This window comes from Sprattus sprattus, assembly GCF_963457725.1.
Source record: "Sprattus sprattus genome assembly, chromosome: 10".
Classification (NCBI taxonomy): domain Eukaryota; kingdom Metazoa; phylum Chordata; class Actinopteri; order Clupeiformes; family Clupeidae; genus Sprattus; species Sprattus sprattus.
This window is the reverse complement of record NC_137908.1, coordinates 27,419,672-27,445,092: the sequence shown is the minus strand read 5'-3', so window position 1 is coordinate 27,445,092 and position 25,421 is coordinate 27,419,672. Positions and strand designations below refer to the sequence as shown.

The 25,421-nt window shown below is 44.3% G+C and overlaps 1 protein-coding gene across 1 annotated transcript in view; it reads right to left on the bottom strand.

Moving 5' to 3' along the window:
• The window catches only part of ptprga (protein tyrosine phosphatase receptor type Ga), a 203,564-nt gene extending 178,445 nt beyond the window's left edge, over positions 1-25,119 (bottom strand). The window contains exon 1 of the mRNA XM_080845877.1: positions 25,013-25,119. Within this exon, the coding sequence (XP_080702003.1) occupies positions 25,013-25,100 (88 nt within the window). The 5' untranslated portion in view covers positions 25,101-25,119. The remainder of the gene's footprint in view (positions 1-25,012) is intronic.
• Positions 25,120-25,421: the final 302 nt, after the last annotated feature.

Sequence of the window (25,421 nt, the reverse complement as noted above, 5' to 3'; positions counted from 1 at the left end):
TGCCTGGGCAGAAATATGGGTGTCAGAAATACACAAATAAAGACATGCATAAAAACACCGCAACTCAGTCATGCCCTACTTGACATGCCATGTGACAACAAGGATCTATTTTAAGACCTAGTTTAGGAACCTATTCTCAATGCTGCCACTTGAAAATCAAAGGCCCAAATTGCGTCAGACTTTGACCAGAGGTATTTCAAGCTTCATTTTCGTCATAGGCTTCCCAGGAAAAAACCCTGTATAGAATGGCATTAACTTGAGAAATAATTATTATTATGATGATGATTAGAAGTGGTGGTAGTGGTTATAGTAGCAAAGGTAGTTGTAACAGCACTACTGTAATTTGTACTTGATAAGAGGGTTCTCCCAATGGCACACCCAGCTTTTGGCATGTATAATTTTTCTTTTCAAAGCACTGCTTTCAGCTCTCCGTGGTGCTTTCATGCACCATTTTCACTCCTCCTAGCAACCTACTCACCCCCCACCACCACACACACACACACACACACACACACACACACACACACACACACACACACACACACACACACACACACACACACACACACCACCTTAGTCAAGCACCAGTGAAGGGAATCAGACTACAGGGAGATAAGGTCTCCCCTGGCAACTCATCCAGAGCCTTTACATTGCATGTGTGCAGAGATATTGCGTTTGGCATGCGCCTCTGGACTACTCAGGCTTGCAACAACAACCGGCAGCACACTAAGGAGGCAGCAGGACCTAACTGCACAGAGAGAGGGTGGGGTGAAGGGAGGATGGGGGGTGGAGGATTTCTCAGTGGACTGTGACACAGACAGCCATAGGTGCCTTTCCACTGCAGAACCACGGGGCACTTCCCAGGTGGTGTGATTGTTTACAGGAACGGCCCCCTGATCAGCCCTTTCTGTTTCCTTCGCGGTGCAGGAACTACGGACCTACAAGTGATGGGGCCTAATATCTCTGTGCTTAGATCGCAACGTCAATTCTGAGCACAACAAAATAATTATATATTTCTCCAGTGGCAGACCCAACATTAGACCATTAAACCAGAGATTTTCTATATAAAGGTAAAATTACCTCAAAGTCGAGTTGACAGTTACATTTTTTCCCAAGCCTATTGTTTTTTGTTGTTGTTTGATAGTCATCACCTAAGAAAAAATATGTCACGACTATTTTTAGTGTATTCACTTATCTAGGTAATCCCTTTCAACCACCATTTGCCACCCTTTAAAAAAAGCCAACTTAAAAAATGCAGAACCTGTGAGTTAACACCGTTGTTGAAATGCAAGAAACTGAACCGAAACAAGGGGGGGGGGGGGTTAATTCATTCCAATGCACCCACTGGACCATCTCAGACAGCGATCAATGCTACGGTCAAATGTGACGATGGAATTCTGCGTGTTGGTCAACAGCACGTAAAGGTGGTTTGAGCCCAACTGCCTAAGCTAAGGCTGCTAGCATGTATGACATCCCGCTATGTCCAACAAGCCAATGCTCCTGCAATCGTACCAATTACTATCAAGTGACTGTATAGTAATAGGGATCATGGAAAACTGGCTACCAAGAACTCATGTTTTCAGTATATACCGTCTTTATCTATGAATGATTAGATGGATTATAATGGATTATAAACGACTTTAGTATATTTTAAACTAAGTATAATTCAATCTAACTTGGAATTCTGCTTTGACCAACCCCACTGACTGGGCACAAAACACAGGTGGCAGAGAACAGGTCTCGTTGGGTGGGCCTACCTATTCAGAAAGGGTTCCTCTCTTCACCCAATCTGATTTGTAGGCTTTGATAAATCGTTGTTTTTCACACTGGTGGTGGAGATTTCTTTTTGTAGGATCCTCGCCCATTTTGCAAAACCGATAAAATAAATTGGAAAAAAAAGAAAACATCATCTAACATTACCTCTAGCTCTAGCAAGTGAACTCACAGTGGGGTTGGTGGATGTGGATGCCCACGGCATGGCCTTTGAAAACAGAACAGAAACTTGCACTGTAACAATTCATACAGAAAAAATATGTGTTTGCTTTATTACCTATCGTTGTATCGTTGTATAGTATCGTTGGTCTGATTGGTTAAAGGCGTGTCCAATTACGTGACTGAAGTGGACCGCTGTTGAGTAGTTCGCCAGACCAACTGAGCAAATGAAATGCAGTGAAGGGGCGGGGAATTCCCAGACAAAGTCACCATATCAAGACTCTTCATTGTACGTATGTGTGTGAGCTGACGTGTGTGTGAGCTGTTGTGTGTGTGTGTGTGTGTGCAAACACTTTCTGACGTGCTCTGGAATTTCTTTTTTTTTTTATAAAAAATTAAAACAGGCAGCCCCCTTTCCCCCATCCAGCTTCTTGACGAAGAGGAAGGTGGCCTCCAAGACATCTCATAGATGGCCAATCAGCAAGCTGCATAGCCAGGCAGTACTAATGCAACTTGATTTACATAATGGTAAGGCAGCTTGTGGGTATTGATTACGGTTGCGAAGCAGCTCCAAAAATCAATTAAATTAATTGAGCAAACTACCGGAGATTATGTAGATTGGAACAAAAGGAGTAGAAAGGGAAGTGGTAATGGAGGAGAAAGAGAGGGAAAGAGAGGGAAAGAGAGAGAAAGGGGGTCGAAGGGAAGCAGCTGTTTGGGTGAGTCTTAGGGAGCAGAACAAGAGGGCACTGATTGAGAGTGGACCAGTTGCCCCATGCTCCCGCAGGCCGACCCCCTCGTGCCCATGGAGTACCCCCATTCACACACAGCGTCACACAAAGGTCTGCTTTAAAAAAAAAAACGATTAAAATAAAGAAATAAACCATTGTTGAAATCTTAAATCCAACTGTGAGGTAATTATCTTTTGATTATCCTCAGAGTAATTAGCACAAGTCTGCATGGCAGCTTTACAGTTGTACTCACTCACATGCCACAGCTGAGTCACAACTGATAGGGGTGGAAGTGGCTCTGAGGGAACGAAACAGAGTGGAGAGAGAGAGAGAAACGGTGTGAGAGTGAGAGGGAAAGAGAGAGAGAGAGAGAGAGAGAGAGAGAGAGAGAGAGAGAGAGAGAACGAAACAGAGTGGAGAGAGAGAGAGAAACGGTGTGAGAGTGAGAGGGAAAGAGAGAGGAAGAGGAGTGAAGAGGGACTGATCCGCTCCCGTGGTGTCTCCGGGAGGTGGGTGAGAGCTTCTCTTGACATGTGTTGTGAAACTCACACTGTAGGCCAGCACTTGGAGCCCATGGTGGATGGCACAGGGGGCCTGGTGAAGAGGGCGTGGAGGGAGCAGTGAGGGGGGGGGGGGGGGAGTGGGAGAGGAGCCACACCAGATGGTGAAAGGAAGTGAGAGCGATCTCTCTCTCTTCTCTCACACACTCTCTCCAACTCTCAACCACTCTCTCCCACTCTCGAAATCACATCTTGACACCAAGCCTAGTGGGCTGTGATGGTGAGTGAGACCTTGAACAACCTACCTGACCCCACACAGGAAGCCGTGGCCAGAGCCAACGGGTGGGGGGGGGGGGGGGGCTGGGGGGGGGGCGGAGGGGGGGGTGATGTGATGCTGGACCACAACAGGACATCCTCTGGCAGGGGAGATGGACTGGGGGACTCACTCCACCACCCACTGATTTGGCCAGCTGTCAACCTCACAGCGGAAACATGCTATAGGTTTAACGCCATATGTCCGACTACCCTCGACCATCTCCGTCAGCACCGCATGGAGAGCATGGTGCTAACAAAGCCAAGGTCATGATTTCATTTCCTGGGAGAAATGACAAAACATATGCCTTCTCAGTGCAGAAAGTCAGTCACTTTGGATAAAACCATCTGCTGGCGAAATGGCCAAATGTAATGTAATTCTAACAACTGCATTGCAAGGTGAAACTTCATCTTTGGTGACAGTCCCGATTCAGCAGCATTTTCTGCTGGGACCCCAAATAGTAAGGGAAAATGCCTTGGACAGTGATGGACAGTTTAGCAGTTTCCCTTCTCTTTTTTTTTTGGCAAGGATGCAGGAGTTGCAGTGGAGCGCTGGAGCAATAAACGAGTGGTGTCAAGGCCGGGGTGAAGGGCAGGCAGGGGAGTCTGCGGAGAGAGATGCGAGAATGAGGACACGGGACGCGGATTAACAACGTGGCATTGTCCCTTTAGTGCCTCCGTTCCGGGGTTATAAAAGACACAGGCATATCCTGCACATTTATAACTCTGCAAACACCATGCTGCCGCCCTCCTCCACACACACACACACACACACACACACACACACACACACCGAACACACACACACACACACACACACACAGCCAGCCGTGCCCTGACCATATGACATCATCTGTCAAGCAGCCATGAAATGCATCACTTCTTGCTTCCGTTGCACCTCAGTTGTACAAGCGGCAGAGCTAGATTTAGATGAGGGCCAGGTACGCTAAAAGGATGAACTCGCCTTGACAAGAAAAGAAAGGCGAGCTGCCTTTGTGCGGAGCTCTTCATGATGAGTAACAGCCTCCCACTGCTGCAGCAAATGGGAGTTATTTAATCCTGCGTTGCTACATAACTGTATATCTGGCTTGTTTTGACAGCGTGAGCGTTGATTTAGTTTTTCGACAGATGGGTGGGAAACCTTTGGCAGGAGGGTATAAATAGGGAGCTAGAACAGATGATTTAGCATAGAGGCTGCTGCTGGTGGTTCCATTTCAAGCTTGCTTTTTTTTAAGTCATATTCATCTTACCAACTCAATGACACACTTCCCAATGTTGACAAAAAAACAACACTGTTGCAGGGTGGAAAAAAAGGAGAGCGTTCACAAAACATTGATATTAGTGAGGGAAGTGTAGAGTTTGTGGCTAGGAGAGATTGACGTTGATATTTGTGAGGGAAAGTGATAAGTGTAGAGTATGGGGCTAGGAGAGATTGACCGCGGGGCACCAGAGGCTTTGTGGGCTTCCACCGTGCCTGGTGCCCCTTTGGAGGCGGTGAAGGGGACATGTTTGGCTAAATTCCTTAAATGAAATAAACAAACACCTCAGAGGAGGCTGTTAACCTCGCCACAGGAGGCTGACACCTCTTCAGACACAGACACCGACGCTGTCCTTGTTCTTCGACTTGGTGAGAACGAGGGAGGGAGAGAGAGCGCGACACAAAGACAGAGAGAGATAGAGATAGAGAGAGAGAGAAAAATCTATAAAAGGAACCACTCCTTTGCTAAGTGATACAATCTTTGCTCACTTCCCCTTGAAATGAGGGGGAGCTTCTCGGAAGCGAATCTAATTTTCCACCTTCCAATAAGTCTTTTTGGCCTGCCAGGCCACGTGCATGAGCGAACACAAGCGTGTATGTGTGTGTGTGTGCGTCTGTGTGTGTGTGTGTGTGTGTGTGTGTGAGTGTGTGTGTGTGTCCTCACAAGCACGCTCCACCTCTGGGCCCTTGCCATTATCCTGTGCTTGACCTCCCGTGAGTCATTCTCCCAGGCCCCTGATCCCCAGTGACCTTCACATGCGCATCGATTCCATCTGGAGACTTTACAGTACGTAAATGAGCCCGCCGCTCTCATGTGCGGGCGTCCTAGTCAGCTGTTTATGATTAATGGCGGTCATGAAGATGACCCCCCTGATGTGGCAAGAGGCAGAGGTTAAACCTTCATGGATAGGAGTTGAAGGCATCTGAAGGTTTTGCCAAGGCTGGGCCTCCTATCAGGGAATGATGATGGGTTTAATTATTTATTTATGCATTTGCTTACTTATTTATACAATTATGTGTGTACATTTTGTTTATTTTATCTATCTAACGTTTATTTAACATTTATTTATCTATCTTCTACGTTATCCGTGTCTACCGTCCATCCGCTGGTACACGTCATGAAACATTCATAAATGTCAGCAAGACAAGGCACAAGGAATATAGTACAGCAGGTAATATCAAGTGAAGTGAGGACCTGTGTACGTTGCATGGCGAGAGCACCACTTAAGACTCCCCCCTGAGCCTCTCTCCCTTGCTGTGGTGTCAGACTGCTCTTCTATGACAACAGAGCACTTTGTGTGAAAACCCTATTTTGGAGACAGGAAGAAAAAAAAAGAACACAAAAACAGCAAAGAAAAAAAATTCACTACCTTTCTCACTGAGTCACTCTGCCCTCCTTTTTCACATTTGAAAAGAATAATCCTTTTTCGTATCACGGGCATACAGTTCTTCCCTGTGTCCAAGGCAGGTGGTGATGAATTCCCAAACGGCAAGCCTGGGAGGTTAATGGCAGGGCCGTGTTAGAGAGATGTTTCAGGTCAGCTAACAGGACGCTGGTCTATAGCTGTCAATACTCTCTGAGCCTCGTGCTACACTTTCCAAGCAGAGACGATTACCTGGGCCTCTGGGTCCGACGGTGGAGCTTCCAGCAACCTTGCCTCTGATCTGTAATTTCCACCCTTCTCTCAGCCGCCTCATCCACCCCAGCGGCAGCATCTGTCTGGAATGCTGCTAGGAAGTCAGCGCGTTGGCTGGGTGGATAGGGCCCAGCATGGCGCTCTGGATTTCATGCTATCTCTCCTCTGCCGAAATGTCACACATTATCTAAAGACATCGCAGGGCCTCGGAAATGCACTCACTCGGGAGACGAAGGCCAAATCGCTTCACGCCATTATGCGTTGGGTGAGAGGGCCACAAAATTGAGGGTGGCTAGCGTGATAAGAGTACAGCGATCCTTAGATAATCTGTTTCTCATTTCTTTTTTTGTCAGCTAAAACCACTACACCACTTGCTGTGATCCCCTTCCACCACCACCACCACCACCACAATCCCATACACACCACCCAGCCCCCCACTCCTTCACCTCCCATCATATTCTCAACTTCTGGGCTCCTGCACATGAACACTTGTGGGCAAGGGAGCAATAGGTTTGGTATCAGTCTGGATCAAGAGTTCAAACACTTCAATCACATATCGAATGGGTGCGTAGGACAGTCAGTGAGAATCCATAGCCATGAAACAAAAAGCAAGGTTGTGCCTTTTTGTTGCATCTTTCCAGTGCAGTCGATCGCTGTGCGATAGGAGATATAAAAACAAAAAGAAAAAAAAAACTGTCAGATCATATTCCATCTCACCAACATTTTGACGTAACATGTATTAATGAAAGTCTAAGTTAAATATGATTCTGAGGGGCAAACAGTACTATTACACCAGGGAAGAGCCCCTTGGACCAATGCCAAAATCCCACTTCAGGCCAAATACAAAACTCCTGCACTTCCAAATCCCACAAGAGTTTGAAATTCCCCTCCAAGTTTAACCTGCTAAAAAATTAAAGTACCATCATTCCGAGAGGGACTAATTAAATTTCCTCCGAGAAGATATCACCTTGCACCGTCCTAACCTTTGAAAATTAACTCCAAGAATAGCCATGCAGCATGCACAAGACTCAGACCAATGCCGCACATGGATTCTGTTTGTTCTAGGTTGACTTCATGCCCTGACATTCAGATATTGCCTTCGCTCACCATGTATTCATAAAGCTTCGTATAAGGAACTTAGATTACTGGTTTGAGCTCAAGTCTGTGGAGAATTCTGGAAGGCATATCCAAGAGAACTTGTAAGTGGCGAGATACTGAAGATACTCCCACCAGGTGGGCCTCTCTGGCATCTCACTGCCCGTTTTCTTCAAGCGAATGGGCGGCTGGCTGAAGGCCACCAACCTTTTGACCTCACACACAGTTGACCTCCTGAACTGCACTGTGCTGACCTCCCTCCCTCCCATGACCCCCTGGCAGCCAGGCGGCTGCAGATGTGGGAGGCAAGGTCGACGCCTGGCCTGCCTGACACTTCGGCTCTCGGCCTGCAGAGAACAAGAGCCGCTCTGTGAGTGACCCTGCATTGTGTCAACCCACTTTACTAGCCCCATTGAAAGACCACTGGTGGCAAACAAATCTTTAATGCCCCCTTAAACTCCTTCCCGTTTACACAATGGCGTGGGAGGCACAGGAGAGAAAAAAATAAAAATAAAAGGAAAAAAGATCCAACACTGAATCTGTACGCATCAATGCTGTCTCGGGTCTCATTTTAATCAAGTGAGAATGAACAGATATCTGCATTGAGCGTTTCCATGACTTTTGTCCCTCATTAAGTAGACCCAATCAGCGTTAACTGCTGTAGACAGTGCTCAGTCAAGTTGAATAAGTATTTACTGGTTAATTTGCAACAAAATCTTAAAGAGACATCTGTGCATTGCATACAATCTCTCTCTCTCTCCTCTCTCTCCTCTCTCTCCTCTCTCTCCCCTCTCTCCCCTCTCTCCCCTCTCTCCCCTCTCTCCCCTCTCTCCCCTCTCTCCCCTCTCCCCCCCCTCTCCCCCCTCTCCCCCCTCTCTCCCTCTCTCTCTATCTCTAATTAAGCCATTTGTCTAGATCCAGCAGCCATTACAAATGGGTAAAAAAACTATTGATATATGGAACACAAAGTGAGCTCAAGCATTTGCCAATTAAAACCAGCGCAATGCACACTAAATAACAAGTTTGATCAAAGGAGTTGGCCACAGAACCGATGAGCCTCCAGCTGTCCCAACTGGACTCCTTCTCTTCTTAGCTGAAGACCTGAAAAGCTAGAAAGACAAAAGAAAGGAAAAAGAATTTCACCAAAACAGCTACAGTCCACTTACTGCACTGTGTCGATTGTGAAGGGCTCTTCAGGAAATCCATAGTTCATCCATTACTCAGCCATTTTGAAGATTTATCAGACGGGGAGCAATGCGTGGACACCATGGGAAGGCACGGCCATGCGGGAACTAGCCAGTCATTTCTCAGACTATTAACAGGAGTTATGGCCAATAGGAACAGAACTCCTTAATGGTCCTGTGATCGATTCTGGATCATTTTGCAGACTGTATTTCAAAGGATGATAACACTGGTAGATAAAAGCCGGCATAGCTGTATGAGCTTCATGGATTTGCACAAAGAGGGGGTAAGTGACAGCTCACGCATCAACATTCCAGGTGACATGAGAGTGAAAATGAGTACGGAATAGATATTGAGAACAAGACAGGGGGGAATAAGAAAGAGACAAAGCTGTGGAGGTATGTACCTCAGACCCATCTCTCCTGGTTGCCTTTCATTCACAGATCAATACTCTCACTAAGTGCAGTCTGACAAAAGGAATATTTCACCTTGAAATTTACCTCTGACACCGCTTGTGGTGAATCCCTACACTTTATTACTCGAGCAATGTAGGCTCGAGTGTGCAACAATATTTCACCAAACAAAACTTAAGCAATTATACATTCCAATAGGAATACAGAGATGGTTAACCATGTGAATACCCCCACATATTTCAAACCAAATAATTTGAATTGATATGGACCACAGCAGTCTAAATGGACTTTGCACCATTTTTTAAAAATCACCTAATTACTACTGAACTGATAAATGGGTAATATCAATGTCAAACCAACAGATTTTAGAAAATGTACCTGACTGACCAGATAATTCCTGTGGCAAAGAAAGATATTTTATTTCTGATATAGTACAAGTATGTAATTAATATTAAGAATCTTAATATGCTTTTAAAGTCACAGACCCTGTAGGAAGACTTCTAAAAGTCTAGAACAATTCCTGTGAATTTAAAGAATCTAGCATGAACAGATTTGAATGTTTTAGCAACACTTGTTAGATCTACACTCCATATCTCAGATTCTAAAGAAGTACAGACTTAAATTTCCCATACTAGTTGACATTTTCTAAACCTTTAGTATCAAACTAATCTAAGATGGTCAGTCCAGAGGCCAGTTACTTTTTGGAATTAACTCTATAATTTACAAATACAGTCACTGTATTTCAGGTATTTCAAGAGTCTCTACTTTCAAGCGAGAGGTGAACTTTTTCGGACTAGGTCTTTTTTTAAGAGATCTTTTAAAGGGGTAAATTCTGGGTGCTGAAAATACCTTCTTGTCTTCCATAAAAGTAAAGGTCTGTGGCATGTTCGTCAGAATGTCAACCCACACTAACTGCAGCTTTCCCTCGCACTCTCCCATTGACTCCCAGCCTCCCCAGCTCCACCACACCACTGCTGAAGGCAACCACTTTGATGTTGTTTTGAGATCAATTCTTCATGGAGGTGAGTGAACACCAAACTCAGTGGCGGGAGGGAACCGTAAAGCAAATTCTGAGAAACAGTTTCAAGGAGCAGGCCGTGGAGAGAGAGAAAAAAAGTGAGAAAGAGAGGGAGAGAGAGAAAGGGAGAGAGGCCTGTCATAGATCCAAACACATATCAACGATTATTAAAACCGCTCTGAAAAAACAGGCGCATGGCGACTCACAGAAACTGTCTGGTCGGGGGTACAGAGAGGATAAGATTCTATACAAATATGGATATGTATGGAACACACACACACACACACACACACACACACAGGCACAATGAGCTGTGGTGAATTCATGAGACTAAACATTTGCATTTTTATGTGCCTGGGATGCGGAAATAACATAAATCGCACAGACAAGGCTGCGTCACTTTCACAGCAATTCCCTGCCCTTAAACTTTGCGACAGAAGGGATGGGGCTGGGGGAGGGAGTCTTCCTGTCATTTTTGCTGAGGTGGAGGTGTGACAACCCACTCCTGCGTCTGGTCATTTACCGTATGCACCCACGTCACAAAGCGAATATGCGTACATTACTCACGCTACGCATAGGGCATTCCTTCCAGGTCTGAACAGACGAGACGCAGTCAGTCATTCTTCCGCCAACCCCATCAAAAGTTATATTAATATTTGTGTCAAACCATTTGAGATGCATGCCACCTCCATGGATAGCCATTACAAATCCATTTGGGCAACATCATTATCAGTTCAGACTGCAACCAAATCCCATTTGCCCCCCTCCTCCCTGAAGAATTCAATCCCCATCAATAGGTTCATACATCACGATGCAGCGCACATTCACTGTTTCATTTTATTACTTTGCCCATTTTGCTGTGAAAAAAATGCATTCATAAACACACACATACACACACACACACACACACACACACACACACAAACACACACACACACACACACACGCACACACACACACACGCACACAAACACACCGTCACATTCAGCATGTACATTCATACCGAGAGATACTTTCAACAATATAAAGCGGTAACTGAAATCTCTGGTTCTTTCATTTCATGGTGCGAGGGAATGTAAATGAACTTGATGGCTCGATTCACCCCTGAGATGTGGTCCCCACTTGATTCCTCTGAGCACGTAGCCACAGGAAATCACCCAGCTTGTCAATCAAAGCCGGCGCGGCAGAGATATCCTCCCCGCCCCATTTCAAATAACGTCTCTTTGTCATTTTTTGTTTTGAGAGAGAGAGAGAGGCCTGAAAAGGAGGGAGTGCGAGGCTGGGCCTGATGAGAACTAATTAAAAAGATTAGAACAGGAGCGCGAGTGACTTACAGTGATAAGGGGGTGACCTACTACTGATGCGCCCCGCCCAGCACATTTAATCCAATTGTCTTCCGTTAGAGTTAGTGCTTTGTTCTTTTTCTAACCTGTCACTCGACAAAAGGAGGTCTTTCTTCCCGTCCATCACATTTTAGCGACGTATAACCCGAGATGGGCTACTCATACCACTTAACAGCAATTATGTGCAGGCAAGACAATTAAGACAAATATGCGACTAACTCAGATCACATTAGATTGACTCATTCATTCATTCAAATATTTCTCTCCTATGTGATTAATAAGGGTTTTCTAATTTCTTTAAGCGAAGCAAACTCCTACCACCCAAGATTCACACCAGAGTCCACTGAGCGCTCCTACACCAGACGGTGCCATCCAGGAGTTTGCGATCTTGCATTTTCACGAACGTCGCGCAAATTCAAGGATTTCCCGCATTTGCAGTTGATGGTTGCAATTTTTTAATTTTCGCAATATTTCTGCAAAAAAGAAAATCTGAGAATTCCCTCAGCAAATTCGGTCACTTTTGGCCGCATCAATCACCAGAAACACTCGCAAGACTGACCAGTAAGCGGAAGTCAAAGCGAGGCTTTACTCAAGAACTCTTGCTTGGTTTTACATGAGGCCGTATATTGCTGTGGAAACCTTCCAGTGAGCAAACTGTCCCCTTTGTGCTTGGAGTTCATTTGCATTCCCTGTCGATAGGCCACAAAACTGGACACTTAGGGGAGAAATGCGCCAGGCTGTCGTTGATCCGTTAAGTAAAAGACAGATAATGAAAAACCAAAGATAAAGACGATCAGTGGAAATGACAGCGCACACAATCTGGGACAGACAAGCTGCTTAAATATGACATTTGCCTGCTTGGACTGATAACTCCGTGTGGGTCTCAAATCATTTGGGAGTTGAAACTGCAGAGATTATCAAATAGCATATCCTTAAAGCAGACAGAAGGAATACATTCACTGAAGAGAGAGGTCAAACACATGTACAGACACACACATTCACTCATGAACACAAACACAAACTCAAAAAATCAAAATGCCTGTGCACACACACACACACATCCCCCCCCCCCATTACACAATCCTATCTTTAATAGATGCAACAGGATTCCATACTCTGGTCAAATAATTTCTATGAAAGGCTTCTCCCAACCTGATTTCACTCATTTCAGGCTGTTAAAAAGCATGAATATGAAATCTCTTTCCGATCCGCTCCGAGTGCGGGCCCAGGGCGCCTCATGATGATATATCTTCCTATTTATACAACATGACTTTGACTCACACCCCTATTCTCAGCCGCCCCTCCGTGCCTGAGCATGCCACACAAGGGGGGGCACAGAGAAGTGTGACTGATGATAGCGCCGTGACCGTGATGGCTGAGAGATTACAAACCGCCAGGGCAACTGCTGCACTGTAATAATGTCATCACCAAAAGTGACAAAAAAAAATCCCTGGCTGTGCTTTCATTCCCCCCTTCCACAGGCAAATATCACTGCTGTGTTGACATTGAGGGAGAGGAGCAAGTTGGCCACACAACAAAGTAAAAAAAGAAGAGAAAAAAAAGTCACGACTACGGGTGCGGCAGCTCGTGAGATCTGGCTGCCCATACGAACGGACAGACTTCTCTTTCTCTTTTACACCCTTGAAGAGACGCTTACTTTCACTAATCGAGACAGAAAGAAAATGGATGAAATGGGATCAAAGGGAGAGATAAAGAAGAGTTTTCATTCTTAATCGAGAAAACTGGTCGATTCACCGCACCTCCGATAACAGGGGGTGGAGGATGAAGTCGTTTTATAACAACACGTCTCGTGAGTGGAATCCAGCCCTGAAGTGAAACTGTGATTGCCATCCCCCCTCCCCCAACCTCCCCCAGTTCCTCCATAACACTGGACTGCAGGGGAAGGGAGTGAAATGATCCAAAGAGCTCTTCTCCCATGCTGGGCTGCACCCCCACAATGATTAATAATTAAATCATTCGGTTCGTGGGCAAGCTAATCTATCCCACCCTGCTCTCTTTCTCTGCCTTTTTCTACCCCTCTCTTCCTAAATGGTGACTCTTATCAAAACCCCAGGGGTGTCACTGACCCAAAAGGCACTTTTTTTTCGTAATCATTTTTAAAAGAAAAATAAAGGTTTGCGGTCAATTACAAACACAGACCCCAAAAAAACGAAATAACAGGGAAGATAAAAAGAAGGCACTTAAGACTGAAAATGTCACTTCCCTGGTTGGTCCTACTTTCTACTGAACTCACAGCCCTACTTTTTTTTGTCATGCTGCGTCACTCCCGCTGTGAAGAAGAGTTTGTACATTGTTTGTGAAAGCGAAACCGGGATCATAGGGTGAGGGAATGCACACGAGGAGACCCAGAGAAAACTCATAAATCAAAAACATAAAATTATACTAACTACTGTAAAAAATACTAACATTCCTGTAACTCAACAAAATAACAGAACTCCATAAAATCTTCCATGGTGTAACACAGATACAAATTATGATCTGAGCGGTACTGCTGTGTTTTTTTACCCAGGTGTGTGTGTGTGTGTGTGTGTGTGTGTGTGTGAGAAAATAATGCTTCTTCACAGTCTTCCACTCAAAATAAAACAAACACACATTTTCACACACAGAGCGACACATTCTGCAGGCCAAACAGAGAAGCATAAAAAAGGGAGCCAAAAGTCCCCATCATCTACAGCTCAGCTCTCTGCTTGCGGCCCTTTTCCCATGCTGTATTCCTAGGTAATAAGGTCATAGAATCTCATTATTGCCAAGGTTTCAGAGTTTTATATTATCATTTGGCTGCCAGCACAGCCCAGAGCGGAAATGTAATGATATTTTGTTACCAGCCATCTGCCACACGGACCAAAACACTTTGCCTGCAATACAATAGCCCTTTCTGTGTGCGGTGCCCGGGTCTCCAGCGCGTACAGTACACGGTACAAGAGTTGTTCCCCAGCATTCCCACTGCAGAGGACACTCTTGGCCTAAAACAGCTGCCTCGCGCAGACCACATAATCCCCCTCCCAGGCAGCCGCGGGGAACTGGGATTCCCAAAAAAAGCTAGCCGATTTTGTGCGTGCAGAGTTGCACAACAGCGACAACACGGGCAGAGACAACAACAGAGACGACGACAGCGGCACATATTTTTAAGCCCATGCATATTTGAACTGGGAATATCTGAACATGCCCGCGTTGAGACAAAGTGTGAAAAAGTGCTTGTGGCAAGGGCTTCCAATGCGTGACCACTAAGGGCCTGTAAGTGGATGAGAGAAAGGGGGAGGGGGGGGGGGGGGGGGGCTGGGGGAGGAACTGTCTCTCTCGCTCTTTGTTAATTTTAGGTAATAGGCCCTGGAGTCATTTCAAAGCTGGAGCTTCATCCGCATTTAATGGTAATTAGATTTTCTTTTCTGGATCGTTCCGTGAATGCTTGTCAACATGCTGTCACAGTGGACATCCATGAAGTGACACCGCCTGAAAGCCATTTCCTTGGCTTCACACCAAAGTGCCGAGGGCCCGAAGTGAATCAAGATTTCCTATTTCACACACAAGCCAGAAAACAAATCCGTGGGCCCATTTCATTCAACTACATTTTTTTTGGCAAACTGTGATAAAACTACTTCTTAATTTACAGCTTAGTTGGTAAGATTTGTCATTTTAGTTAGTTATGTTCGTTCAAATACATTTCTTAAATCTTTTGCATGCACAGAGCTACAAAACATTCTGCAATAATTTTACAGAAAAAAATGTATAATGCTTTTCACTAGTTTTCCATGTCTGAAGGTTTTAGGCGTGTGTATTTCACAGAAATTTGTGTCTGTGTAAGGGCTTTTCATAATTGTACTCATCAACAACAAATCTACCATTGTATGCTTCTCCCAAAAAGGTTTTAGTCTGTGTTTTATGTGGAAAAATAAGATGATTAGTAATTAGTAATAATTACACATATTATTGTACCTTTTTTAAGATTTTTTTTTTATGGGCTTTTTAGCCTTTATTTGGATCGGACAGTGAAGCATTTTGGACAGGAAGTGAGGAGTGACGAGGTGGGGAGAGGATCGGGAAACGACAGCAGGCCGGAATCGAACCTGTGTCCCCGCGGGCATTTTAGCCCGTAAATGGGGGACTTATTGGCTCGCACCACAATGCCCCCCCCCCCCCCACAAACCCTTTTTAAGATAGTGGAGGTTATTAAAACATACTGCTCTGAGAAGCCATGAGCATTCACTAATGCCAGGTCACTTTAGGGTATGAATGCCAACATGGTAAAGAGCTACAAGCAGTCTTAAATGCGATACATCCTGGTATCTGCACTCACTGTCTTGGTGTCACACATAGAATGAGACTTTATTAGGAAAGATATTAGGAAACTTTATTTTGAAAGATAAGGAAACTTTCAATTCAATTTTATTTACATAGCGCCAAAACCATTGAATTGTCTCAAACTTCCTCTCTTGGGAGAGTATTTGAGAGAAGAAAAAAGTGAATGACTAGGACAGAAGTGAGTGAAACAGCACTCTTCCAACATTCATCCCACCCCTTCCATCAAACTCCCATCTTATGCAAATGAGCACCATCAGTCCCTCATCATCACCCGAGTCGCCTCCCTCCCGATGCATCAGTGAGATGTCTGCGGGGGCCGTGGCACCTTGGTGTGTTGCACAGTGCCATGCTTGGATGCTTTCGATTCTATTTCCCCTGTGGGTCATCCATCGCCACCCCACACACCCCCCAACCCCTCCTCCCCCATCCCCCTTGATGGCAGATCTCTACCGGAGCCCTGAGGTGATTAACTCGAGAAAGATGGCTGCGGCGTCAGTGTAAATCCAAGGGGGTTTCAGGTGGAACACAGCCGCTTGTCTGCAGATGAGGAATAGAAAGAGGGGCCTGGCCAAGTCCTTCCTGGAAATGCTCTGCTCTTTCTCAAGCCAGTGTAGAGGAGGCTCTAGTGTGTGTCTGAGTGCGAGCGAGTGGGGAGGGCAGGAGGAGGCGCAGAGGACAGAGTGGAGAGTGGAAACTCCTGAGCCTCCAGGGTGAGATCTGGGCAGGCCCATCTGTTAAACATCTGGTTCCAGGAGAGAAACCCCTTCCAGCCTGTAAGGCCGGAAATCTTAAATTTAGAAGGCGACCCGTACTGCACGGGCCAAGCACGATACTTATCGATGCTACGATTGGACGCAGGTTTTTTTCTCATTTTTAAAAACGAAACCCGAAGAGTTTGGAAGGGTTCGGCTGGCACTACATCACATAAGCAGACAGCGAGTGCTAACCCTATCAGTGGTAGTCAGGCTAGAGTGAGCCATCAGTGCGCCAGGCCAGCCAGAAAGGCAATCACAGTTGTCAAGCTTAACAGACATGAAAAAGAGTATCTACTCTTGAATTGATTTTACGGTTGTACATTTGAAAACACCATGCCTGTCTTTGAGGTTAGCGTCAGCTCTCCTCTCTGACTCTTTACAACAATGATTGTTTTAATATCCACAAAGGGAGAGGGCATTGATTGCACAAAACAGAGCATAGGCAGACAGTGAGGGAGAGAAAGAGACACAAAGATGGAGAGAGGATGAGAAAGAAAGAAAGAAAGAAAGAAAGAAAGCAAGCCTGGTGTTTGATTGCACACTTAAGCGATTTCTCAAAATGAGATGCTTACATTCATCTCCACTCCTCCTCTTTGTCACTCTCTCCGCTCTTCTTCAGCCCACTGTCACGCTGCTCTCTGGCTAGCCTTTTGAGCTGAGGCCTTTTCAGGTGTGATTGAAAGTAGACCCCTCATTCCGACTAGCCATTCAGACCCTCAATATCAGTTCTGCAAATTCTCTCCCAGGGAAAATGGATGGCCTCGGAATAGATTAGCATAGCATCAGCGGCTCCCTCATTGTGTCCTTTGCATGAAAACAAAACAAACATTTAATAAAACAAAAGAAGAAGAAAAAGGCTTGACTTGTGGTTATGGAATTACACCGGTTGGACGTGCATTGAAACAGAGCCGAAAATGCTACAATGTCACGAGGAAAGATATTTGAATAATTTGACAATTAATTAGGCAGTGATAGGGGGGGGGAGGAGGCTAGCTGAGTTAATGCTGAAAACGCTCTTCTATTAGCCACCAGTTACATGTCAAAGAATCAATATGGTGCCTATTAAAAACCTGAGCTGCTCGCTGTGCTGCTGCACCCATAAAGAACCCCAGTTGTTTCATTTTGAAATTTACTTCATTTATTTCCCCAGGTACGTATCTCAGAGAAAGCCTTCGGCACCAAAAGCTCTGCATAACAAAGAACAGCATATCTCTAAAGGGAATTACAGCTAATACATTTCATGACATAAGTAATGCAAAACATGACCTGCATTAATTGTCTCGAGGATACAATTTTTTTCCAAACGCCTTTGATAAGGACCCGAAACAATCATATTCTGTCTCGGTAGCCAGAGAGGACGTGGTGAATGCAAGCGAGGACCAACAACATGTGTTGCCTCAACTGGAAAAGAGATGTCACATAATCTATTCGGGGTAGAAAGCTATTGCTTGACAAATTCTACACAGTTCAATTCCGAATGATTGGTGCTGCTGGGACAGATTACTCAGGGCAGCCCCTGATCATCATCACGCATTTCCACTGCAGATTCAATCGGCGGATGACTGATTATTGCACGGATATCTGGAGCGCACAAAACAAAATGTCAATTTGGGAGCAGTGAGTAAGAAAGGGGGAGGGTGAGAGAGAGAGAGAAAAGAAGAAAAGAAAGAAAGAAAGAAAGAAAGAAAGAAGCATTTCAGTTTAAGCAGCCTCTCTAAAAGTAAGACAAATTGGCCTATACAGTGGACTCCCCAGCCCATGTCCCAGTCTCTCTGTGGAGGAGGCCAGCCTCTCCCAAGCATTAAAGTGGAAAAACCAACGCCACTGCGAGAATTTAATGAGGAGGCAATGCACTCTCTGGCCCGCCACTGACTCCGTGACAGAACGCTTGTTGGCATGTGGTTTTCTCCTTTTCTCTCCCCACTCCCCCCCCCTTCACCAAGGGAACAGGAGCTCCGCTTTCAAGCCAATAACCAGTCCAGCACACTCAGCCAGCCTAATGCAACACTAATGCATTATGTCTGTGAAAAAATAGCATACAGAATATCAGTGACTACATTTCCCAGAAAATGCATTGGTTTACAAAGCCCTCTTTCTGCCTACAAAAACAAATAGCTCTGGGCGGCAATTTTCAGAGAAGTGGTGGTGACGAATGGGAAGTGTCTAATAGTTTCTCCTCTTCCAGTCTTTTTTCTGAATCGGCCAATCGGTTGGGAAGTGAACTTGTCACTGCCAAAGGCCTGACAAGGCACGAGAATGACATTAACTGAACAAAGAGAGATGAAAGGAAGCTCTTTAGAGATCTCATCATCTTGGGGAAAAACAGTGCAACTCGAGAAGCTGCTTCTCCTTAAAGTGAGGGATGGTCCATTTATCTGCCAGCTACGCAACAACTGTGTTAGTGAGGTCATCGACAAGAGTAGATTTAAGCACTCCGAGTCCGAATGTGAAGTGGGGAGGGGTAGGGAGAAGGTATTGCTGCAGGTTCTTGTAAATATTTGATCAAGGTACAAATTATCGGCAGCCAGAAGATTGGAGAGGGCCGACTTTGTTTTGAAAGTGCCTCTGTGAAGGAAGAAAAAAAAGAAAACAGGCCCCTGAATCGATGAAGGTGGTGAAAAGAAAAATTAATTTAAGAAGCAGTTAGGGGCCCCAGCTAGGGAGAAATGTTGATGGATGAAGTTTAGCACTTTTCTACAAAGGCTCTGATTGAGTGCCTTAGCAAAGACTGAATTAATGCCACTGATAATCTAGAGTAAGCACACTACAGCACAGTCAGCAGTAGGGGCTAGCAACTCAGGGCTTTTTCTCCATTTTGTCTTGTAATACAGAACACTTGAAATGAAATGAAAAACAACAAAGCTTTTTAAATCCCACACCCTCTAGTGGTCAATACACTACCACCTTGTATTGCTGGTGAAAAAACATCAGATGTCTTGTCAAACAGTATGACTGAGAGTGAAGGAGTTATTTGCAAATCTGAACATAAACTATTGTTTATCATCTTATTTTGTCTGAAGTTATACTACTTCTAGGATTGGCATGGTCTCTGTGTTATGAAATAAAAGGGATTCTTAAAGTCCTCTAGAAACCACATGAGAAAGTTCCAGTACACAATATACTTTTACAAAAACTTTAATTCTGTCATACAGGCCTTGTAAAAACCATGTAAAAAAAAAGAAAGAAAGAAACCCTTTTCAAACTATTTTAATGAGCAAGCAAAATGTCTTCAGTTCATTTGTGAAACTATGAAAATGCACAGTGCTTTGTGTACCACCGCCTAAGGAGGGAGAGAGTTAGGAAACGGAGACGGTGACGCTAGATCAGACTGTTCCACAGATATGACATTTAACGTTCAACGATGAGCAGGAGCAGCCCTCTAAACCAATAATGAATGCACAACCTCATCTTCTTTATAACTCCAGCTCTGGGCTAATTATGACCTCTGAGAGAGGGCAAGCGCTTGGAAGAAAATACACGGAGTTCAGGCTAAATCTCTATGAAGGTACTCTCCTCCATCTGCATATAGTTCCACTGCCAACTTCAATAGCGCATGTAAGTCTTTTTAAGCACTTTAAGCACACCCAAAACCCGAGCGCAGAGTAATAGAGTAAACATGGTGAAATCTCAGAAAAAGTGTTGCCAAAGAACATAGGTTTATGCAAATGCAGACCCGTACCACTACACATGGGAAGCTTACCGTAGGGAAACACCCTTTAAGTCTGAGAGGAAACTGTCGTGGCTGATTTGTAGGTTTTTGATGAGGTTAAAATTATTTTCAGACCTAGATAAAAAAAAAAGAAACTTTAAAAAAAATTATGAAGTCAGGCTGAATGTGGAGCAAAAAAGGTTTATTTTGCCAGAATAATACCACCACCATAAACCTGAGCAAGTTCCGAGACTATACTGGATTTACAGAGTTTTGCATTTCCTTTCTATATACCTGATGAATCTTATCTAACTAAATCTTCCTTGACCCTTCCCTGTGGGTTTTATGTCACTTTTGAATTGGAGGATGCGTTTGGCCCAGGAATATTCATGTCAATTTTGGTCTGCTCTCTGCACCTGACTTCAAGGTAGAGGCTAAACCAAACAGCTCCTGATTTAGAGCAGTTCATCTGAGAAACGGGAAGGGTCCCAGGTTAAGAATGAATAGTCTCTTGGAGAAAGTGGGGAGCTCCCAGCAGACGTGCAGATAGTCCCCCTGACCTCCATGCCCAGCTTAATACTTTTTAAACATCAGTATGTTTGCTATACTTGACACACGTTAAAACATAGGAATGCACATAATCTAATTAAGATCAATAGTGAAAATCAGTTCAGTAGTTTGTCAGACTATCGTGGTGGTTGTACTGATTGTTGATTATCTTCACACACAGATTATTGAGATTTTATTAACATGTTTTCCACCACAAACCATTTTAGCAAAGCCGTTTAGCTAAACTTAGTCATTATTCAACAATGCATCTGTTATGTTAAAAGACTGTGGCTCCACTAAATGTGATCAACTCCTGTATGAACATGCGTATATTTCCATCCGTCTCAGTGCCGTTTTAAGCTTTCGCCCTGACTGGCGCAGGAGTATCAGCTAGCCATGTCGGCCAGCAGGCATGGTGTGCTGTTTAAGCGTGTATGAGCAATGACTACCCACCCTGCTCTGACACCCTCTGCACACTATGACCACACAGCCCATCACACGGACAAAATGTGCAGTAGACTACTTTTATCATTCCACCACTGCCCTCACTCACACACACACACACACACACACACACACACACACACACACACACACACACACAGTGGGATGTCCTTACAGCTAGGGTACCTTTTTTTGGCCTGGCAATCTGGTTGACATGCAAATTATACACCAACACCCTGTAGCAAAAGAAGTGGCCCATCAGGGTAGTTCTAAGTACAGAAGTTTCCAGAAGAAAGTCATACACAATAATAATAACAACAGTTAAAAAAAATCAGGACAGACAAAGATTTCTGTCTACCCCTCCTAATGACCAGTCTCTCATATGGCATTAAGAGCTTCTAAAAGCTGCAATTAAGGACTGTCGTTCTCCATACTTGACCAGGCATAATAGAGGCCCAACATCTATCAGCATGGTGGCTGCCGCTCATGCAGAGAACGGGCCGAGCAGGAAGCGTGCTAACTGAGGCAAGGCTTATGAGGAAAAGACAAAATGCCCACCCGAAAAGAAACCGAGATTTTCAAAGTAGAACAGACTGGGCCCCAGCACAATTTGAAAAAGCCTAGGAGAATGATGGGAAACTCCCACCCCTCCGCAGCAAAAGAATCCAGCCAGTCCTGATTGAGACAATGAGGTAGAACAATGGAGAGCTCCAGCTGCTGAATCCCGTTATTTTCTGTGTCTTTCATCATTCAGGAAGGTGGCGATATACATCTCCATACAGCATATTCTCAGGGGGCTGGGGGGCAGTTTTTACAGTTTTCTGGACATCCGGGCGCCTGGCAATGTAAACAACATGTTTTCTTGAGTGTCACACAGCCCTGCGGTAAATCGCTAGGCAACCGCTGCCTGATAGCAACCCACACGGTTAACTGTGCGCGTCCCTCCATATCTTTTAATCAATCTATTAGAGGGGCTTGCGGACGATGACAGCCTCTGTGACTGATAAAGTGACCTGGCGGACATTATAGCTGTTTCGGTGCCTCAGTAAGACAGATAATAGCCAGTGCTGAGAAAGATGATGATGATAATGTTGTTACTGAGGCCAAGGGAACATCCAATCCTCCCTAAATGTCAAACTCAGGTATCACCCACAAGGGAGAGAGATGTAAGTGTCAGTTCAGAGAGGACAGGGTACTAGTGTCATATTCTTTTTTAAATAATGTGAGGGGTGAACAGCCGACATTGAGGGGCATTTTTTTCTTTTCTATGTATCTGCTTCAAATGTTTTTTGCAGGCACTGACCAACATGCCAATCACTTTCATTTTGAACTCATGGTTTGGTCACAGGTTGGTTACAAACCAGCAACGCAAAACCTTATGCCTCTTTTCACTGTGGCTGGGAGAATACGGTTTTCCATCAACACCATTGTGACTCAGAAGACCGCCTGAGCCTTCACTAAGGTCAGAGCCAGGCAGTGAGATGAGCCACCCCATGGGTGATATTCAGCACTTTTTTTAGATTGCCAACAGATGTTTTTTTTTCTGCCATTTCATTGCGGACTCAGCAGACTGGCCACATCTCTCATACGAGCATGGCGGGCATAAATAAAGTTGCCCTGTTCTCCATTTTCTGCGACGTTGCGTCTCTGGCTGTTTTGTGAAACACCAAAGCCTGCTAAATGAACCTTTCAGCGGAACAGAATACGGCGAGTCAGTCATAGAGGCTGTTAAAGAATCAGGGGATAAGACAAAGAGCGTTGGCTCATAAAGCAAGCGGAGAAAACACACAGATTATCTCTTCATTTGTACTCCGCCCAGCCCAACCTATAGTACAGTGCACACTGACAACCTCATACTGGGCAGGGAAGCTATTATCAGGAGAGAGAGGGAGAGGGACCGAGAGAGAGAGGGACTACATGAATAAATGTGCAAGAAAAAAAATAGATGAGGAAAGAGGGAAGTATATCAATATGTCCGAGTCCTTGAGGTGCACTTGGCACTTGTCCTTTGGTGACAATGTCTTATTCATGGTGCATTCATCACCCCCTCTAATGAAATCTAACCCGGGTTGAGTGCTGACATTTTTGGGCTTGCATACAGAGTCTGCCGAGGAAACAGCTCCAGCTCTTAGTCCTGCTAATACATCTCCCCCTAGACACACACGACATGAGGGGAGATGGGAAGCTACACAAAAGAAATTATAATCCGAATGTTTAACATGGCTGAAGTTCAGTCATGTTTTTAATTTTTTTAAATACAGATAGTTTTTCAACCCTGTCCTTCAATATCAATCTTACTTTAATATATGTATGTCAGTATGACTAAATGTGTATGAGGAGAGTCAATTGTATACTAAAAAGTTTTTTGTCATTTTATGAAAAGAAATGCTAATGTTGCATCTATTAGTGGCAAGTTTTTATAGTTCTAGCACCATGAAAGCAAGGACCGATGCAATGGGAATTTTATTACAACATGCAGTCGGAGAGAAATGAGATGCGACTTTGATTAGATTTAACTATAAAAAAATAACCCAAAACTGGGTCAGCACTGTTTATGCAAACTGGATAAAAAGAAAACAATCCATGCATATTGATGTTTTGACAGGAATTGTAACATCTTGCTACATGCCATTCTTCTGCATAGTTGCATTCATAGTTTATACTGATGTGAACTTATCGGACTGAATCCCTGAGGGAAATAAAGTGATATTGCCACCACCTCTATACCCTACAAACAAACCTCTACTCTGCTACTAGTGATAGAAACGCAACAACAAAATGCTTCAGATAAATAACTAAACCCATGTGTTCTTGTATTATATTTAATATTGGTCCCAAATTTCTGATTCATTATACACTAGGACAACTAGGGTCATTATATGCTTTCTTTAACTATTCTACCTTAAACTAATGATGCAGGTGAGAATGTCCACGTCCACATCATAGACAAGTACATGCATAGAGAAAATGCATTTCACCACCTGGATGTACGTGCTCTTTTGAGCCGGTGGTGATGATTGTACACTTCTTGGATTGCTGTCATCACGATCAAATAGTAAAAAGACTGATGGTTCCTATTCAAGGTCACTCAAATAATACATGATAATAAACTAGGCAGAAATTCTGCTTTGTCTTGTAGTGCTTAGGGGGTCGAATTACGATAAAATATCATTGATTAGTGGTACAGGCATGCGTTTTAAGAATCATCTTTATGTGAGCGGGATTTGGATAGCCGAAATTCTCAATCTCCTGTTGGATTATCAAACAGCGCTACATTTTTAAGAGGTTTAAAGGACATTTCCCTTTCTCGCTGTCAAGAATGGTCCTACTTAGAACGATGCGAGGCATGCAGATTCACCACGGTATTTAGGATCTGTCTTGCGTATGAGGTTTCGCAGAATGATAATATGGTGAGTGCAAATATTGCATAAAAACAACGCATTCTAAGATTGCAGTCGTTCTACTTTATAATACAAGTTACATTGTTACTCGCGGCTTTAGCTATAGCCTACAACCATCATTCCCGTAAAATAACGGTTTTTATAGATCCTGGTGTCATGTATCAATCAAAGGTTATTTCTTCTTATACTGCAAGATGGCAACATTGTTGCAAGACATAGGCTAATCAGATTGTAGTCCTTAACACCCAGTCCGATTAATTAATATCGAGGTAGGAAGTCAAAGCAAACGTTAAAAGTCAGGGTGTCATTTACGAAAGGGCTGTGTCAAAAAAGCTTATAAATACATATGGGGGAAATATGTGTGTATATTTTATAGCGCATTCCTCTCGGTTTGTCAGTTTACGATTGCTTTAAAACGTCATTTACAAACGTCATACGCTAATGAACTGAACATTTTAATTTCAGAAACTTACCGGGATGACAGTCGGCCCAGAAGAGCACGAAGGCGGACAAAATCAGAGACAAGATCCAGCAACAACACGATTGCAGTAGCCTCCGCATGTCACTCTGCACATGGAGAGCAACCAATAAATAAGGCAACTGTTGACTGAATAGTCTGTAAAATAAACAAAAACTTGCCCAAACGATGTAAATACACCAAAAAACCTACAGCGCAAATGTGGCGCCCAGGCAAACTTCTTGCTTCTGAAAGGAGTAGATTCTGCTGAGAAAAATCTGTCGAAGTTCGAACGGTCAGGAAACAGTTTTTCTGTCTCAAAACCTCTCACACAGCGCAGTACTCCCCGAAATACACATGACGGGAGGGATGTAGTCTACTATTCCGATTCAGTTCATTAGTCGGGGAAGGTGGAAAATAACGTA